Genomic DNA, 21,007 nt, shown 5'->3' on the forward strand with positions numbered 1-21,007 from the left:
TTATTATTAAGATGGCTTCGAGTGGACAATAAGAACAGTTGAGACACACATGTGTGAAATTCAAGCTGTATGCAAGATATTAGTTCACAAGAAATGCAAAGCAGCTTTATGAAAGAAGGTAACTGGCACCAAGGCCACTGCAAAATTTAAAGTTATCTATAATTAACGAATTTTTTTTCAAAGACTGTATCAATGTTTGTAAAATTCTTAAACTCTCCTCTTTAACATATTCCAGGTATGTTTTAATCGTTACGTACGCTCAATTTTATTTACGCAATTGAGCAGTAAATTTTGATTCCTTGAGAGACTTAGGTATCTCTTTTGTATTTGAGCTAGTTTTTCTGACAACCTGTCTGAAAAGTCAATGTAGTCCAACAGCAAGCAATTCTCCCGCCTGAGATCACGCATGCAACTTCTTAGTCTACAATCAGGATCATCAGAAAACAGCTGGCACTCAGCATCAAAGTCTTTATTTTTTTCCATCATCCAGTTGAGCCTTTTTCGTAAAAAGTCTAGCTTTGCTTTTACATGCTTGTTGGAACAGGTTCCTTGAAGTTGTGATATTCGTCGCAAACATTCATTTTGTCTACTAAGGTTATCTATAACTTTCAAGCACCTTTGGAAAGAGGCTTTCTGAAATAGAGAAAAAAAACGTTCTTAGTCGGTGCAGAATTTTGAAAATTACAAACAATTTTTGAAAGAAACCAAAACCACTTTAAGAGTAACTGTCTTATGGAAGGAGTGAGCAGGAAGTTCCGAATTTCTGAAAAAACTTTTTCTCCCTCGTAGATCGTTATATTTGCTGTTTAAAAAAGACAGATTTTCTCAACTTGTGTCTTGAAATGTTTAAGAAACTAGAGGGTAACTAAAAAGAATGTTCTTTTAAGAGTATCAGACACATTAAAATATTTTCGAGACATTTGAGAGATAAAAGAGGGAAGAATTATTGTTTGAAATGTACTTGCACCAATAAACTTTTAAACTCTGCAGGCCAAAGTTAAAATTAATGCCTGCATTGGATTGGCTATTTATGTTGAATTTTTTCGTTCAGAGATAGTAAAATTTCCAATTGGCCCCTAGAAGTTAGGTAGTTTTTGCATGTCATGCTGTTCAAATATGTACTAAAAACAATTGTATGGGCTTGTGTGAAAACTGGTTTTGTCAATTTTTTCATAATACGAAAGAATTGCAAAGAACATCACAAGTCGTCAATCGCGAAAATAATTTGGGTTTTACAAGCAAACCCCAAATCAAATCTCCAAGCCTCCTGGAGTCAGGAGTCTAAAAAACCAAAAAACTCAAATGATGAAATAGTGGACATCAGCGGTCTTTGCTTGAGCCGATACAATTACAATCAGAAATGACTGTGCGATGGAAGAGGAAATTCTAATTTTTAATCAACTCGATGTGAGCCAAAAAATACTTACTCTTTTCCTCCCCTCATGGCCATAATGTTTTTCACTTCTGTCAAAATTCAAAGAGCTACGGCCCGTGGTGTTGAGATATTCCAACAGCAGATTATTCGCAGTTTTCAAAACATTGTCTTCTCCCTAAAGTTGAAGGACAGTCAAAATTAATTGGTATTGAAATTACCATCTGCTTAGTTCATTTCCTATATTAAATTTAAAACAATTCTAAAAAATGAATGAATATACTCTGGAGCTCCAAGAAAGACCAATAGTTCAACAGAACCCAATACAACCCACATTTTGCAATGGATTGATAGGAATGGAAATACTATGACAAGCCCTGTTAGTCAAGTTAGACTGAAGCTTACTTCAAAGTACAGAACAAACAATAAAATTTATCAGTTCAAAGATCTGTAAATAAGAAAAATAAATTAATCAGGTTTGAGTTTTAAGTCATGATAACTTGATTAAAATAAAAAGCAATTCCAGTCAGCCTTAAGAGGGATATTAGGCTGATAGGGAGTTTTAAGGCTTTCATGCTCTACTTTTATTTTTACATAATTCAAGGCCGATCTTCCAGCCACAAAACAAACATATTATCAGCAAAAGAATTTAAATTTTACATTTTTGGAGTTTTTATGATGAAGCGGAATACTTTATTTTTGAAATCATGAATCTATATCGTCAAACTATAAAAGATCAGCTTACCGCTGATGAAAGTTCAAAAACACATTAACACATAACCACATTGCTTTGACTTCAAAGCTTGAAGTGTCTTTATGAAGTTCGTTTATATCTTGTTCGCGTTTTGTGGAGTATTATCAATGCAAAATGGACATCGCTTGGTTTGCGATAGGAACAAACTTAACTACCCAGTAAATGATAAATGTAGGTTTTTCCCAGAATATGTTTTAACGCAAGATCAGCATGGGACTTGAAAACTGATTTTAGACAACGACTCAGATGAATGATAATGTTCCTCAATTACTATATTACCTCAACAATATCATGCTCGAAGTTTTGTTCACAACATGTTTCACTCCTTGGTGGTCTCATTTGGACCGTGCATGTTTTGTTCTTGTGGGTTTCATTCATGTTTTCTGTGCACTCTGTTTCGCATCCTTGTAGGGTAGTAGTGTTGTTCTTATTCTGGTTATCGATGGAAGAGGATGAAAGTCTTGTCGGCAGCCCCTGATGGTAGGATGTCAAAATCAAAATAATTTCAATGAGATCATCTCATAGATACAGAGTTAATTATTTTGCTAATCAATTATTTTGTTTTCTTTTACAACTTTCTCTTCTCCATAAATTAACAAGTGTATGAAGTCAGTGAAATACTTACCGCGTTACTCATAATTTCCATAAAATATTGTCTGTTTTGATCACATTCCAATGACCACGCACGTAAATCTGTGTATGAACTATGAGTCTTGATGCGACCAGCACTTCTTTTTCGGAAAACCTCATGAGTTTTATTTTTGCAACCAAAAACCTGAATTTCTTTGAAAAAATATGATGACATCATGTGAAAGAGAACGCTGAAAATTTAGATAAGAGACTTTGGTTATGGTATGTGATGTGTGAATGAAATGTTTCAATGTGATTGTCATCTCCCCCACCTCATTCATCAAATATTAAGTATTCACGATCCTTTGAGTTCAAGTAGTTTTCAGCAAGCACTACCTGAACATCAATATTTCATTCAATGCCTCCCGATTTTTCTTAGCTCCTATCATTTCTTGCTCAAGAAGTGCATAAGAAAAAAAAAATGACTCGTCGCTCCTGCAGCGAAGAAGCCGCACCGTTGAATTTTCCCGGTTGAATTCGTATTTTTGATTTTGGCGGGAAGGCGACGGAAACGGAGGCAACAGACGAATCATCAACAATCAACGTTTGTTTACAGTGAAAAGTGAGGTTAATCACTTAGTTGATGGAGTTTTTCGTCTAGTTGTGATTTTTCATTTTCCAGCCAAAAATGAACGATCCTAGACCGACTGTCCCAATGGGGATCCAGAGTACAGCTGGGGCTGTACCCATCAGAAATGAGAAAGGTAATTTTTAACAAATCTAACTGCATGGAAACTAGATGACGAGAGGTGCCGAAGTACTCTCAGATAGTCAGATGTACTTTGACGAGTTAGCTTTTTGATTTCCTCGTGACAGGAAAGATTTTGGACTTAGAGGCGAGGATAGTTTGATACTGAAAATATGTGCCAGACTTGCACAGCAGTGGGAGTAACACAAGCAAGTTCTGGCTGAGGATGGAACCTTGGAGAGAGAAGAGTCAACGCTCAACGGGTGCCTCTTTTTAGTAAATATTCTTCAAAGTAATCAAATCAATCAATCAATCAATCTTATCAATCTACACTAGTCATTCTTGGTAATCTCTGAAACTTTGGTTGGATAATGCTCTTCGAAGGGAAGGAATAAATCATGAGAGGTGGAGATGTAGAGGAGAGTGCATGCTATATAAGTTAACACACTTGTAAACTGCAACAGAAGATCCATCATCTTTCATTTCCTTTACATGTGAAAGTGATCTCAGACGTTTTGATGTTGCAGTCTATATGTGCGTGAACTTTGCGTGGACTCTATGACGAAAAAAACTTCTGTGCATTCCCCGTATTTGAAGGTAGAATACTAATCAGGAAACTCAACCCTGAAATGAAAGGATGGTACTGGATGGTGGTTTATCGAAAGGATGGTACTGTTAAAATGTTTGCTTCCAAATAACTACGTGTTCGGACTAATTAGTTTTTGCAAGACAGGGAAAATGAAAGAGTACCTAGTTGTGTTGTTAACAATTTTATTGCAAAGAATTCCGGATGAATCTACTCTTAAATTGATGACTTATTCTCACAAATTTTCAATTTCAATACTATCCATTTAGGTGAGCTGGCGATGCAGAAGGTGAAAGTCCACCGGTATGTTGCGGGGAAACGACCAGACTATGCTCCACAGTCTAGCAGTGAGGAAGAATCTGATGATGATGATTTTATTGAGGCACGACGTCAACAACTCCTTCAAGAGCAGTATGAAAATGCAGAGAATGAGTCGGAACAACCTGAAGTGGTTGTTGCTGAGGACCCTCGATTGCGTCGGTTGCAAAAAGTTCACAATATTGATGAGGAAAGCTTGGAAGAGGAAAGAAGAGCCCGTCACAGGTATTTTTAAGAGTTATCAGAATTTAACTTTGGCGCAAGCTATAATAATGCCATTTTCAACCATTTTTTGGAATTGGTTGTGGAGTAACCCTTCCTCCATCTGCATTTAAACACTTAAATGCAACTGGCAAAGCGATGCCATCAAAAAGGAATTGAGGCACTGGATGCAAAAAGGGCACTTCTTGATTGCGGTGTTTCAGAATCTCTGTTGCCAATTAGATAATCCCTCGGAGAAGACTTTAATGGGTGATTTTTCTAGAATCTTTTCCATAGAAAATTGTAGAATCATAAGGAATATGCATTAGAATTTTTAGTGAAATGGATGCATTCACTTTCCTTACAATGAATGAAATATTAGAGGAGACTCTGAAACACTGCAACCGAGAAGTGCCCTTTTCGCATCCAATGCCTCAATTGACACTTGTGCGAAAATAAAGCCAGCATGAAAGTGAGCTATCATTATCCTCGGCTGGATATAAGTGAACGAAAGATCCTGGATTATTATAGACATCCCTGTAGAGCCTACACGTTATTTGACCATTTTACCCCCACCTTATCAGGGCAAATGTTTTTTTTTTTTTTTTTTTGGCTACAGATCGACAATTGAGCGTACTTAGAAAAATGAATTGCAGATATAACAATTAAATTTTTAAAAAATATGTCCAACTTGTTTCAAATGTACATTTCACAATTGTGGAAAGCTAATTTAACCACGGGGGGAAGTTAAATTAGCATTTTTTTATTGTAAAATTTCATTAAAACATGTCGTACACTTTTTTAACTACAAAATTGTTAAATCAGCAGTTTCATTTTCTTCCATGTTACTGATTCAGCAACTCCGTTCAGAGAGAGTCGACACTCTTAAAAGAAAAAGGTTCTAATGGACCTCTCCTGAATTAATTTTAAAGCCTGGTTTGCCATGCTTAAAATTCAAATTGAAGGCTGAATTTTTCTCAGAACTCCTTTTTGTCAGAAGAGACAAAAATCTGAAAACCGAAAATTTTTTGGGAAAAAAAGAGGAAAAGTTTGAACATTCTGAAGCAAGTCTCATTCCAATCTTTTTCTCTTACTGCTCTTTAGAATTTCAATCTTCCAGTGAGGTGAAAAAAGCGTTCTTGATTTGTGAGACACACCTCATTAGAGTTAAGACTCGTAATCTCTTTCTGGCATTTTCATGTGATCCATTTATTTTTCTTAGCCATGTTTTCTTAAGAATATTGTAATGATTTTCAGGCATATTCACGAACCAGAAGTTATTGAAGATGATTCAGAGGAAGAAGTGGAAAGGAGACGTCGAGATGACTCGAGTGAAGATGACGAGGAAGAAGATGAACTGAGTGACGAGGAAATAGAGCGGAGAAGAAAGTTGCTTCACCAGCGCGTACTAAACAGGAAAGAAGAACAGGAAATGGAAGTAGAGGAAGAAAAAGCACCGTCTTCCGAAGAAAGTGGGGAGGAATCCTCCGAGTATGAAGAATATTCAGGTTTGTAACGAAGCTCTTGAGATCTGTTTGTTTGAAAGTTGTAGATAAATTTAGTGGCAAACAAGCTTCTTATGCATGGTGGCTAGAAGCTTCTTTAATAGAGTTCAAAGTATGTAATGGTGATAAAAAAGGATACAAGATTGAGTAATTTGGGTTCTGTAGTCTGTTTATCAATGGCCGAAAGTACGAAAGTAAGAAACCTTGCATCTTTATCGCAATTTTTCAAAATTTCTGCTCCCAGTTATTTTTTTAGTGGAGAATCAAGCCAATGTAATGGCATGAAATTCACTCGGAATATTCTGCTATTAGAGACGAAAAATCAAGGAAGTTTTAAAGTAATTACATTCTTTGACTATTTTTTCAAAGAAAAAATGAAATATGACAGGAAGTCCGCTATGTTGCAAACAGAGGTACATCATTTCGCTTTTTAGCCATTGATATTTTAAACTTCTGAATTAGTCTTTAAACCACAACTCCTGTTTCCTAATATATTCGTAAAAATAATAAAAGAGTTAGCTAAAGAACTAAAACCACTCTTTGCTGCTTGAACCAGGGTTCAACCGGACCAGTCATGAGCCCTTAAAGTTGGGAAAATGGGCCCGGAAGCCGTCAGGGAAAGAATAATTACCGTGCAATGAGTAGTTTTAGGACCAGGGAGGGAACCTCTGATGTAGTCATCGTAAACAGAGGAGTAAGACAAGGGGACTCTCTCAGCTCTTTTTTATTCAATTTGTTAATGGATAGGCTAATCGATGCAGTTAGACTCAAGAGAGGCTATCGGCTAGGCAATTCAAATATCAATATAATCTGTTATGCAAACGATGCTGTTTTAGTAGCAAGCTCCCAGGATGATCTGCAAAGAATGCTCCATTCCTTCAACCTAACTGCAAAGACATTCAGCATGAAAGTGTTGGCTAAAAAAAACAAAAAGTATGGTCATCAGCAAAAATCCAATACAATGTAAGCTAGTAGTGGACGGTACCGCAGTTGAACAAGTAATGCAGTTTAAGTACTTGGGCACTTTAATAACGAGTGTGAAGGATTTAGGGACCGAGGTGCGAAGTCAGACAATCAAGGCAACTAGAATAGCCGGATGCCTAAATGAAATGGTCTGGAGGAATAAGTGCATATGTTTATGGCATCAATTATTTCCAGATTCGGAGGAGGAAACTGGTCCAAGACTGAAACCTGTATTTGTACGAAAAAAGGATCGTTTAACTGTGATTGAGAAAGAAAAGGAAGCACAAAAGAAGAAACAAGCAGAATACGAAGCCAAGAAAGCAGCGGAAGAAAGACGCCGACAGACGTTGAGAGTAAGCTTGTTAAGCAATTATATACACAAAACAAAACTTGCAATTATTCAGACTTCGGATCATTTGGATCTAGTCAGCAAGTGCGTGTGGTCACAGTATTAACCACACCGGCGATTGTGAAATTTTTCAGTACCAACTTTGGTTGACATTTTCTATACATTCTAATTTCCTGGAACCTGTTCACAATTTAAATGGAGATATGTGTTTTTTAAAGAGAGAATCACCATTTCAAACATACAATATAACCAAATTCATTGATACTTGTATGTAAATGAGTGTTTGTTTCTATATCGATTATCTGGATTTTTTGTCATCCAGATCCGTTTGATCATAACTAATCTGCGGGGCGATTATTGAAATGATATCGACTGTATGTCGCCGCTTTGTCGTGTCGCGCCATCGACTAAGTGGCTCTTAGTCGATGGCGCGACATGACAAAGCGGCGACATACAGTCGATATCATTTCAATAATCGCCCCGCTGATTAATTGCAAGTCTTGTGCTCTTAATTTTCCTTTTTTTCTTCCTCCAGAATTTTCAAAATCTCCTAAATTTCTTATTTTTAAAGAAATTTTATGTTCAGACTGTGGTGTTTTTTTGGGGGCCTGCTAACAAACCCATGTAGCGGATGGAATACAAGAGTATTTTTCTAGCTGTCCTCAGGTTCATGAAAAATTAAGAATTGAGCACTCTGCAGACTCTTGTTTTTATCGAATCTTCTAAATTTTATAATATTCATCATCAATCATGAAAAATGATTCTATGTGGGATGAGATCCTTCTCTTTTGTACGGTAACAAGTAAAAGAAAGGGGGAAAAATTAAATAAAAAAAAAATGTGAATTTTGATTTCATTACTGAATGCATGATATCTACTGGTTCTCTCATAATTTTGCACTGTTTTTCAGATGGTAGAAGATGAAATCCGGAAAGAACAGGAACAAAAGAAGACAAATGATGAACCAGCCTTAAACGATGTCAATACAGATGATGAGAACGATGAAATGGAGTATGAACAATGGAAATTAAGAGAACTAAAACGTATCAAGAGAGATAGGGAAGAGCGCGAAGCGTAAGTTTTTTGTCTTATTTTTTGTCCTCTTTAAAATGAAAAAGCAATGATAAAAATTATGGTGTGGATAGCTTTGCAAAAGTGTAAATAAATGCACCTAATTTTACTTTTTAAATCTTAGTTCACTTAAATGAAAGTCGTAAAACTGAAATGTCAGTACATATATAATCATAGTTAAGAAATAATTTCATTCGGTAATGGGGCAGGTTAATGGTAATAAGGTTTTCTCTATGTTATGGAGGTGAGTGTTGGGCAGGAAGCCATCATATGAAAACTTATTAGAGGTACACGCAAGTCAAAATCCTGAGGACTCTGGGCACCTGAGTTTTAACTTTGGCATTTGATGATGACTGTGTGTAATCATCTACCATCTGACATTTATCTTAACATTTATTTAATTAATTTTTTCAGAATGGAAAGAGAACGCCAAGAGATTGAAAGGTTAAGAAACATGACTGAAGAAGAAAGGAGACAAGAGTTCCGTAACAATCCCAAATTCATCGCTAACAAAGCCGCCAAAGGAAAATATAAGTTCATGCAGAAATACTATCACAGAGGAGCCTTCTTCATGGTAAGAAAATCTGTTGAGTTCAGTTTTCCATTTCTTTTTCTCCTTTTTTTAACCGATATTTTTTGGTTGAAAATATCATGAGATTGCTAAGGGAAGAATATTAAAACAATGAGCAATGTTCTTTGAAAACCTGCAATTTTTATTGAACATCAATAGCATTTGAATGGTCATTTTAAAATTCTGTTTTTTTTTTTTTAAATATGTTTTTTCATGTGAATTATTCTTAATATTTTTTGTGTTTGCAGGATCAAGATGATGAGTTATTCAAAAGAGACTTCTCCGCAGCAACGCTGGAAGATCACTTTGATAAAACTATTCTCCCGAAAGTCATGCAGGTAAGGAGCTAATTTTCAAGTACTCTGTCTGTGACTTTAAACAAAGTGTTTGTCTTCTCAGTAGTTCATGAAGTAAAACGAACAAAACATAAATGTGACAGAATGTTGCAATGATTCTGTTGTTCTAGTCAAAAGATTGAGTTTCCAACTCAATCTTTCCCAATAATTATAGTTTCCACAATCGATAACTTCTAAGGAAGGAAAGTCTGAACATGGTAAAAAGTCAACGAAGAAAAAAGGAATTTGTAATCAGCTGTAGAGGTGTGCTGAGAGATACCTGAGAGTCAATCTGACTTTACCATAAAGGGTGTTAAGGGACCAGTAAAATCAGGAAATTCATGGAAAGTTAAGGAGATGAAACCTTTTACGGAGAGAAAATGCATAGTTGGGAAAATCTTGAACTCCAATGCAAGATTGTGATATTTTGTGTACCTTCACGGTACCTTGATACCGAGCCCTGCAGCTCTTTCTCCCGATCGGAAGTGAATTTTTCTCTTAGAAATGCACTTGGAATGAAAAATGGTACCGATATGTACCAGTACGTAGCTCATACGTATGTTTTTTTATGTATTTCTTTTGATTTGGAAGATAAGGCCTGAGAGACATCCAGGAGACAGAAAGTCCAAGGGCCAGAGAAAACCTGGAAAGTCAAAAAGAAGGGGAAAATAATTTTGCTTAACACCTTGGCATATATTAAATGCAGCGCTGTCATGAACTCTTTAATTCTAGTATAAAAGAGTATATACATTTAAAAGGACTTACTCCATGGTCTTTTCAGTTCAGGTCAAAAGGCCACTAAACATGGTTTGAACTGGAAATAAACGTTGCTTGTTTTCTTTTCAAAATTTTTCGTGAAAAGCGATTCTCACAAGTTCAAAAAGCAACTACTGAAAGAGATCATAACGATTATTTTCAATATAGATCAAATGGAAGTTACTTAATGCAAATAACGTCATTTGCATATTTGCTATGTAACTAATGTTAATTGTAAACACTTATATCAAGTTTGGGGGTTGATTTTCAGACTTCTCATCGTGTGATTTGTTTTCCTTGTGCACACTATGTTGCATAGTGCTTTAATTCATACCCTGTCTAGAGGCAGGATTGCAATTTTTCATGAAAAATAAAATAATGAAATTTTACATGAAATATTTCATACAATTTTAGATTAATATGAGAGATTTTTAAAAATATTTTTCGAAATTAGAATGCAAAACTAAATGGAAGGCAAATGGTTTTTGCTTTTTTGTATTTTTTGGTGTGTGTTGCATACTCAGCCCCTAAAATTATACTTCATATTTTTCATATGTGAAATATTTCATAGAAATTACCAATCATTCATATTTTTCATTTTACTCGTGCAACCCTGTCCAGAGGTCCATCTGAACTTTACAAATACTAACCTACTGTTGTCAAGAGCGCGGTTCTCTAGCTTTACCTCACCATTAAACATTACGGATAGAATAGGGGGAAACTGAAAATTGAATGCGTTTTTCTATTTGGTCAATTTTTTGTCTTTATTTTTTAGGTCAAGAACTTTGGCCGAAGTGGGCGAACGAAGTACACTCATCTTGTTGATCAAGATACCACATCATTTGAGTCTCCATGGATGGCAGACACGACTCAAAATGTCAAATTCCACAACAACCAAGCCGCAGGAATGAAACAAGTCTTCGAGAAGCCAAGTCTAAAAAAGAGGAAAATGCCGAGCAATTAGTGTTTTCAACTATTAAGTCTTGTACAAAAGTGTAAATAATGTAATTTATGTACTGTGATAAGTGAAACAAATTAAATGCACATGTGTAACGTTTGTATAAATAAATCGACTTTATTATAAAATTGTTTTCATTCAGTTCATGATTCATCAAAATTTCATTCATGAAAATTCCCGGGGAGGTGAACAAGTATTAAATGCAGCTCCCAATTCTTTCTCATTTTGTCAAAGTGTACTCAATTTTCAAAACCACTTCAAAGTTACTGTTTTGTAGGCTTACTATTTATCTTTAAACTGGAGTAAGTGATGAACTTTCACCATATTATTTTGAACGGCACATCCAAATCAATTGACTCATTCGAATGGATGTGAATGGATCTGCTACACTGGTCAAAGAATCGTTTTTGGATAGTTTATTTTTGAAATTTTGATACTTGAAATTGAGCCTAGAGGCGGACGGCCTTCGGCCCCATGGGCCCATTTAGGAGATGTTTGCTAGCAGGACGCCGATCCCATGAGCCTGTAGGGACTACAAAAGTAATCTCAGGATTACGGAGGAGAGATAGTCTCTCATCATTAGAAGAAGAAATTTCTAGTTTCTGGAGCAGATTCTCTGATTTTTCCTAAATTTTTCATCCCTGATGAATCCCGGTTTTTCTCGGTATGGATACCATGAATAAATTCCATGTATGAAGATGGGAAGCAATTTGCGATGTAAGGAAAATTACGACTTTACACAACATTATTGCAATAAATATCTAATGTAGGAGCCCCTTCAATTAGCGAATACGCAACATACACGGCATTCACATAAAGAAGCAGTAATACTGCTATTACTGCTATGTAATTCGACGGTGAAACCGTGTAACATGGTTTGCAACGTTGCAGAGCTCCTGTCAAAATTGATTTTTTAAAGGGCAAACTACTTAGTGCCACACCTGTAGACTTCCATATTTTTTCATCTGGTGCTGTTTGAAAAAAGTTCTGTAAGAATTTCAAGGAATGATGTTGATATTTTGTTGTCCTTTGAAAAATAAAATAACACGGTGGTCTTGAAGGAAAAAAAAAAAAGAAAAAAAAAAAACCACGAAAAAAACGTACCCAGTAACGGTTTGCAGGGGATGAATCTATGTTACGTGTAGCCTTAAAATCGCGCAAAATCAAAATCTTGACTAATCTTATTTTTGAAGTATCGGAATTTGAAATGGACCGCGTTAAACAGAAAGGAACCAAGCCACATCAGCTATTGCCAAATGTAACAGGGGAATTACATTTTTTACGAGAGAACGTCTATGCAGATTCCTTTGAAAATTTTAAGGAATTTGCTTTGTATTATGGAGAAAATTCACTGAAATTTGCACAAAAATCCACACAACCGTTTGCATGTAAAAAATTAAATTGCCCGATTAAATTTGGCAATAAAAGCTGATAAGGCTTGGTTCCTTTCTGTTTCACACCGCAATCACACGCTGAATGTGGGAGCTGAATGTGGCTTGAATGTGGAAGTCATCGGCCCGATTCTCAGCAACTATATCGGACCAATTTTGAATTTGTCTGAACTATTCGAGTAGATTTTATACACATCTGGATGAAAATAACTCGAATTTGCTAAATTTTAGCCGTTGGGCGATGACTGTTGACTTCCACATTCAGCTGCTAAATTCAGCGTCTGATTGCGGCATAACGCGGTCCAAATGCTCTGAGTAAGTGCAAGTTTTCCACTGATTTTGATCCGGTTTATATTTATTTGTCCATTGAATCGGTGTCGATCGACTAGATTCACGTTTTTATTTTTCGTTCGATTCATGTCGATCGAATACATACCCTATCGTTGCATGCAGACTTCCCATCATACTCTTTTTTAACTGAACAATTCGCCCTCTGCTGCGCTTGCAGCAATTGTTGTTACGAATATGTGGTGCGTGCTGATTTCAGCTGATTACATACTCGACTCTCTGAAGGCGTTTTATGTGCACAAGTAGCGCAATCTGTTGGAGAGCGAATGAAACAGGGGTTGAGCGATTCATTCAAAATCACTTCTGATGTTCTCCAACAGAGTGCTCTACTTTCGCACATAAAACGCCTTCAGAGAGTCAAGTATGTAATTAGCCGAGATAAGCACGCACAACATATTCGTAGCAACAATTGCTGCGGACACAGTTGAAGGCGAATTTAAAACAACCTGTGATACACGTTGGAAAACATTTTGGTTCTGTAATTAAAATTGTTACCAATAGTAAGTTGTATTTTGTGGCCTTTTAATGGGGAATTCTCGAAAAACTTTTCATGATGAACTAACTTTATATGCAAATTAAAATATACCGCGCCACAAATTTTCAGTCTTAGCGGGAAGGTCTGGAAGCCAAGAAAAACAAAAATTGGACAAAAATGTACCCACAAACGGTTTGCGGTACGACTTTTTGTGATATTCACGATCCCTATTCTATTTTTCGTATTTTTTCCATCTTTTTACAAACTTGATCATTTTCAGTCAAAGCACAATCTAAGTTACAATCTTTAATCTCTTTCAACTTCAGTCATTAATTTTAATAGCGCTTTATCGCCCTTATCAAAAGCCTCGCTTCTCGAGCATCTTATTTTTCGTTTTAGAGACACAGTTCGCCAGCTAAGTACAGAGCTAGAGTCAACTTGGGCAATCCCGGATGCCTCGGCCGGTGGGAACTCTCAGCTCTTGTCAGGGTTCGTTCTAATTAATTCCTTTCTTTTCCAGGAACACTTTGTTTTCATATGCTTTGCATTGCACAGTATCATGAAGTCATTTTTAGACTTTCATTTATCAATTTATTTCAATAAGTATTATACCTATTAATTTGAATCGAGCCTTTTGTTGAGCTCTGTCATTATTTAAGCGCCTTCAACGCAATATATGGAAGTCTATTGAAGAACTGTTTTCAATATTTAAAGATTTTTCATTTTATTTCCATAAAGGAAAATTAAAGATGTATTTCTCTTGTGTGCTAATAACCATCTTTTTGCAGCATTGTTATTTGTGCTTCGTAAAGACTTCGAGGAAGATCTTGTTTTGTATCTCTGGATTCTGGGAAAACATCCTATTTTCTTGGGTGATGTAATTTTTGTCATTTTATTATTTGTCCCCTTTTTTCGTGCCTTCAGCACCTTAAATTTGAATTATTAAAATCTGTCTAACTGAAACGCATTATCTCGTTTTTCTATTTGGTCAATTTTTTGTCTTTATTTTTTAGGTCAAGAACTTTGGCCGAAGTGGGCGAGCGAAGTACCTACACTCATCTTGTTGATCAAGATACCACATCATTTGAGTCTCCGTGGATGGCAGACACGACTCAAAATGTCAAATTCCACAACAACCAAGCTGCAGGAATGAAACAAGTCTAAAGGCCCCTAAAGATGGTTTGAACTGGAAATAAACGTTGCTTGTTTTCTTTTCAAAATGTTTCGTGAAAAGCAATTCTCACAAGTTCGAAAATCAACTACTGAAAGAGATTATAACGATTATTTTCGATGTAGAAAATTGAATGGGTTTTTCTATTTGGTCAATTTTTTGTCTTTATTTTTTAGGTCAAGAACTTTGGCCAGAGTGGGCGAACGAAGTACACTCATCTTGTTGATCAAGATACCACATCATTTGAGTCTCCGTGGATGGCAGACACGACTCAAAATGTCAAATTCCACAACAACCAAGCAGCAGGAATGAAACAAGTCTTCGAGAAGCCTAGTCTAAAAAAGAGGAAAATGCCGAGCAATTAGTGTTTTCAACTATTAAGTCTTGTACAAAAGGTTGAGCGATTCATTCAAAATCACTTCTGATGTTCTCCAACAGGGTGCTCTAGTTTCGCACATAAAACGCCTTCAGAGAGTCAAGTATGTAATTAACTGAGATCAGCACGCACAACATATTTGTAGCAACAATTGCTGCGGACACAGTTGAAGGCGAATTTAAAACAACATATAATACATGTTGGAAAACATTTTGGTCCTGTAATTAAAATTGTTACCAATAGAAAGTTGTATTTTGTGGTCTTTTAAAGGGGAATTCTTGAAAAACTTTTCTTGACGAACTAACTTTATGTGCAAATTAAAATATACCGCGCCACAAATTTTCAGTCTTAGCGGGAAGGTCTGGAGGCGAAGAAAAACAAAAATTGGACAAAAATGAAGGTACCTACAAACGGTTTGCAGTATGGCACTTGTAGCGTTCCCAGTGCTTCAAAAATTTGCTGCGGAGAAACTCAAAACTTTGCTCTGACCAATATCCCAAACTGTTATTTCCATCTACATGAATTTCAATCCTTGGTCCACGTGTCTTATTATGACATGGATTTTTAATGATTTAGAGGGAGTGTTGGTAATATGTATTTCACGATGCTTTACTTAGTTCTTCCAGTCTTTAACGTGTTCATGCAATTTAGGGCCTAAGAGCGCAACTAACAGCTAAGATTGAAAAGATCACCTGAATTGCATGGGAACCTTCAGCACACTTACCCAGTAGAGATCCAGAGAGCATGTGTTGCCTGAACCTGGTTTTCAGCTACCACCTTGGATTTGGAACATTCTTTGCATGAAATGTCGGTCTTTGACTTAAAATTTGGATTCTTGAAAAACATAGCAAAGGATACCTCAATTGGCGTTGTTTCATGCTAATACTTTGCTCACCCCTGCTGCGGCAGTTTTGGCTGCCTTCTTGAATTGGGGCTGGGGGATTCTTCGTATGAAAAAGTTAGTTTTTTGCTTAAAATTTGGATTCTGCGACCAAAAAAACACATGAAATTGATACCTCACTTGGCGTTGTTTCATGGTAATGATTTTTTGGTTTCAGGACATTTCATCAGCCATTTTTTGTCCGCGCACCTGTTTTGTCCAGTAGTTTACGTCCACGCGTAAAAAAAGCAACAGTGACTTGGTCCAAGCGTTATCTATATTTTAGTCCGAACGTAAAATTATATATCGTGATGATAAAATTAAGAGAGAAAGACGTGTTGTTTTGGTGAATCATTTTTTGAATGAAATGTTACTTTCTTCTTTTGATTCATATTTATAAATTGTCATAGGTGAATATTTGGTTTTATATCTATCCTTAAAATTTTCGATGTACAATATACCGCATGTATACCTTTTTTTCTTCTTTTTTTCTCCCCCTTTTTTTCTACTACTTCAAATAGCCAAGAAGGGCTAATCCTGCGTTTTTAGTCCCGTCCCCCCTCCGTCCCTGCTGGATAACCAGAGTAAATCCTTAAATATAAGTCCTAAGTCCTATAAGTCCTTTAATAAATGAAAATATTGCTTTATTAAAAAAACATTTACATTTTTAATTCGTGGCAAATATTTATAAAACCTTTTCGAAGCGATGGCATCAATATGAATCTTAATGAGCCATAGTTGTGTTGAAAGAATCTATTCAAAAATGAATAAAAGAGGGAAAAACAAAGAAGCGCGCGATCTTTGGTTTTAATCCATTCGCACGTCGATCATTTAGAGTCAAATACGTCCAATTTTGAGCGTTTGGTTGCGCGTACACCACGCTGCAGCACATTAAAACCACAATATATAAAAGAAAAAACTAATATGCTTTGGAAATTATTAAAGTTGACACGGAGCCACCTTAATATTTATAAAACACGCATTATATTTTCCTACAATGCATATTTTTTTTCATCAATTATAATGAGAATAATCCATACAGAGTGTGTAAACATTTCAAAATAATGAGTTGAAATGACTCCGCGATTTTAAATATTAGAGCGTAACACAGAGCGGAGCGGTTCGATGTGCTGCCAGTGGAAACGCGCACTCGCGCCTACAAACCTAAGGGGATACTTCACGCATTGCGCAATGCTGGAAGTATCCACTTAGGTTTGTAGGCGCTGACCGCTCGCCCGCCGCACCGCGGCGTGCCACGGCGCCTCAAGCAACTATTTCACGCCAGAGGTATTGCACTGTATCATACGAAATTGAAGGCGCTCCAACATATAAAGAATGGCAGGCATCCTTAAAAAGTACGGACCTTTCTTCGCAAAATAAATCAAGATACTACGGCACAAAAAGAGAGCGAAAGTCCAAAAACTTACTTAGTCCTAGTACCTATCCATATTTAATAACGTTTAGCCTAATTTTTTAATTTCATTAGAGAAAAAAAGGACTTGATTTAGGCAGACACATTCTTGAGTATGCCGTCAAGAAGATATTATTTTGAATCAAGAATAAAATCGCTGAATGAAAGCGGGTTTCTGCTTGATGTAAGTGATTTTTCTTTTTATTCACGCATCTTTTCTTTTTTACACACGCATTATTTTCTTTATTGATTCATAAGGAAATCTTGTCGGCGGTAAATTTGAGCATATTTCTGCTTGAATCAAGTCACTTTTTCCTCTAATGAGGTTCAAAAATCATGCTAAACGTTATTGAATACGGATACTAGGACTGAGTAAGTTTTTCGACAACGACTCTCTTATCGTAGTCTTTTGTGGCCTGCGTTTCTTGGGCATGAGATAGTTTTCGACGTTTTTTCACAAAAAACTGTTTTGCATAAAATGTTGATGAAAAAACACGCTTTCTAAGAGTTTAATCCATACTTCGTTTGGAGGGTCATTTCTTCTTCATTTTCCCCCCTTTTTAATTTTTACGTATCAATATCGTGAGTGAATAGGTAGTTGATTAGAGTGCCTGTCAGATCATGCAAGTATTGAACAATCTCTCAGACGGCATAACTAGATTCTGTAGGTGAGCGACAAAATTAGGGGAAAAGAAAACTTGTTTTTCTCCCTTCCCTCCTAGTCTTTTCCTCCGACCGGAAAAGTTGTCTGGTGAGTGATTTCTATGTTCGACAAGTGGAGTTGCCAGGTGGTGGAGAAATTGTTTCCCCCTTAAAATCGGTATTCGGAAATTCATTTGTTTTCTCTTTCATTCATTGCAGATTGATTTACCGCGGATATACCTCGTCATTAACATGTTTCAGACATGTTTAGATGGTGGAAAGACTATCAAAACACGTACCTCGGTTTGTGACGTTGCAAATCTCCTGTCACATTTTCTTTCCGAAAGAAGGGTCTGTATTCATTGTTGGCGCATGAAATTTAGTTTGATTTTTTAAATTGTTCTCTCGACAACTTCCTTTGAAAATATCGCGCAGAAATGTTTAACATTGAGGAGGTATTTCCCTTGAGAAAATAAAATTACGCGGAAGTTTATGAACACTGCAACTGAGATCATGGTTTGGTAATAGGATCGCGTTTAGCGGAAAGGAACCAAGCCACATCAGCTATTGCCAAATTTAACTGGGCAAATTAATTCTTTACAAGAGAACGTTAGTGCGGATTCCTTTGTAAATTTTAAGGAATTAGCTTTCAAATTATGCAGAAAACTCACTGAAATTTGCACAAAAATCCGCACAAAAGTTTTCGTGTAAAACATTAAATTGCCTAGTTAAATTTGGCAATAGCTAATGTGGCTTGGTTCCTTTCTGCTGAACGCGGTCCAATTTCACTATCAATATCCAAGTTCCGGAATGCTCATGAATCAAAAATAAATATTTTCATTTACTTATGAAACTATTAATTGAATTTATTCATTTTCAGTGCCTACTTAGGTGCTTGACTTCTGAAATATGTAATTAATTAATACATTGTTTTAACGTACCTACTATGTTTAATCTTTTAAGTAATGGAATGAAGTAACTAGTCCTATAATATCATTTTATTCAATGCACGGAATAAAACAATTTATGTTTTAATAAATTATTCAATACATTGAAATTAGATGCTAGGCCAGGGATGATATTACTGTTTGACGGTAAAATTATTCCCAAATCACTTATCAAGGTTGGCTTCGCGGTGTTGCAGACATCCTGCATGTCACCTTCATTTTTCCAGCAAAAAACTATTTAATAGGTATCGTTCCTTAAATACTTGTGTGATTTTTCTTTTCCACAAGAAGAATGTTCCTTGAGGGTTTCAGGGAATGAGGTAAATTCTTCGTTCTCCATGAAAAAAAAAAAACAGACAAAAATGCAACGTAACAGGAGATTTTTTTTTTAAGTTGTTTTTCAGGCTCAATATCCAAGGGATAATGCGGCCCTTGGAGGGGAGCTGAAAAAATGGAAAGTAATTTTAGTTATACCTGGGATGAGAGGGGAGAAGCGTAATAGTAGATCTAGGGATTTATGTTAGTATTCTGTAGGATATAAAGGGATGGTATTGAAGATTGTATGAGATGAAATGGGTAGTCTTGTATTGGGTTTATTTTTTTTTTTTTTTTTTTGACAGGAGATTTCGAAACGCCGCAATCGAAATATGGAAGGTGATTGATATCGTTCCACGATAAAACCTTTCCAACCAACTTTGCCATTTCATAAAAGAAGACATTGTCGAATGACTTGGCAATCTTGGTGACCACCCCGGTTTGAATTTCAAACAGGACCTGGTTTTATAACTAGATTTGAACCACATTTTGCAATTAGGAACTACAATTTCTGGCTCGGTTTAGAGACAACGTATGTACCATCAGTTTTCCTAGTTACATTGGTGCTTTTACGGATGAGCCAGAAAAATGTCTAAATTCAATCCAATTCGCTAAGGCCACGGTTAACTTTTTCTTGGTCAGGTAAAAGTACAGCGGAATTTGGAATCTCATGGTTCAACTGAAGGGAAATCGTGACGGTTGGAGGGAAAATTCTGGAACGGTGCCCTCGGGGCGTTAAATTGGTAGAGACGATTTGTTTCGACTATAAAGTAAAGAAAAACGTACTTAAATTTGCAACGTGGGTACTGCTGTGCAAAGGAAAAACGCCGTATGAACCTCCATGCGTTGCCAAATTTCCTTGGATAAAACGCGAATTTCCTGGTCAATTTATAAATCTACCTTCCAATTTTTCAGATAATTTTGTACGCAACTCAATCCAAAATATCTGAAAATTTTAAGGAATCGTAATCTTAAATTGCGTCAAAAATACATGTTTTATCGAGGGAAATTAGGCAACTCTCGAATGTTCATACGGCGTTCTTCCGTACACGGCAGGGTACCAGTTGAATCTTAGAACATGAAAATACACCAATCGGGAAACTAAAAATGCCCAAATTTCATTCAAAATGTCCAATTTTCATGAAAACCATTGAAGATGGCGCACCTGTGTGTCAGCTTTAATCTTTAAAAATCTCAAATTAGATAATTGTTCTTTGGTGCCAAAAAAGCTTTTTCCTGATCCAACTTTACCTATAGCGTAGTTTCTTGAGTCCCTTGGACATTTTCATATTTCCGAGTTTGTGTAGGTATTTTCATTCCCATCCCGCTGATTCAATTAATTAACGTTCGCGTTAATGTAGCAGGACAGTAGTAAAATCAAGCATGTTGTCGAATGCACACGCAACTGGTCAAATACTTTTACCTACTAATATTAAAATTCTGATTCTTTTCTTAATTTTAGACCAAATAACTCATTGCTCTTGTGAGGAAGAACTCACAGTGATTATGTGCATGATACAACATTATTTTTAACGATTTTAGCTCCTGAACGGACATTCATCTTGCAATTCTCTGCAGATAATAAAATACGGAGCTTTTCAAAATTTTTACATTCAAATTTATAAAAGGCGGTCGAAGATGAAGAAACAAGAGTTAGTGGATTTGATGAGTTATTTGTCCCAAGACATTGAAAACTCGTGACCTCTTCGCAAATAAATTTACAAAATTTAGCGGACCGTCAACATTACACCCACCGCACAGTGGATCGAAGCGATCGGAGAGGTCGGACAAAATTTGGAAACTTTGAAAACTCATAACTCCGTTCATACAAAACTTTGAGGTTTTGAGAGTGGTTCCATTGGTTTTCTCGTGAAATGTTCACTTAGAAACACCCCTTAACATTTAAAATGAGACAAACTTAACATCAAAATTTGCAGTTTCTTTTGTCAAAAATTTCACGTCCGACCTCTCTGATTGACTCGATCCACTGTGCGC

General features: G+C 36.2%; 2 protein-coding genes across 2 annotated transcripts; one reads left to right on the forward strand and one right to left on the reverse strand.

Moving 5' to 3' along the window:
* Nucleotides 1–6: 6 nt before the first annotated feature.
* LOC109031547 (uncharacterized) lies at nucleotides 7–3,186 on the reverse strand. The gene is made up of 4 exons (XM_019043120.2): nucleotides 2,752–3,186; nucleotides 2,406–2,600; nucleotides 1,428–1,550; nucleotides 7–633 (listed from the first exon to the last, which is right to left on the reverse strand). The coding sequence occupies exons 1-4, from the start codon at nucleotides 2,932–2,934 to the stop codon at nucleotides 250–252; spliced, it is 885 nt and encodes a 294-aa protein (XP_018898665.2). The 5' UTR covers nucleotides 2,935–3,186; the 3' UTR covers nucleotides 7–249.
* Nucleotides 3,187–3,296: 110 nt separating this feature from the next.
* Nucleotides 3,297–11,188, forward strand: Mfap1 (Microfibril-associated protein 1). The gene is made up of 8 exons (XM_019043113.2): nucleotides 3,297–3,460; nucleotides 4,300–4,573; nucleotides 5,807–6,057; nucleotides 7,213–7,370; nucleotides 8,276–8,439; nucleotides 8,851–9,010; nucleotides 9,256–9,345; nucleotides 10,874–11,188. Exons 1-8 carry the CDS (start codon nucleotides 3,385–3,387, stop codon nucleotides 11,060–11,062), a joined length of 1,362 nt encoding a protein of 453 aa, XP_018898658.2. The 5' UTR covers nucleotides 3,297–3,384; the 3' UTR covers nucleotides 11,063–11,188.
* Nucleotides 11,189–21,007: the final 9,819 nt, after the last annotated feature.

This window comes from Bemisia tabaci, chromosome 7, assembly GCF_918797505.1.
Source record: "Bemisia tabaci chromosome 7, PGI_BMITA_v3".
NCBI lineage: Eukaryota > Metazoa > Arthropoda > Insecta > Hemiptera > Aleyrodidae > Bemisia > Bemisia tabaci.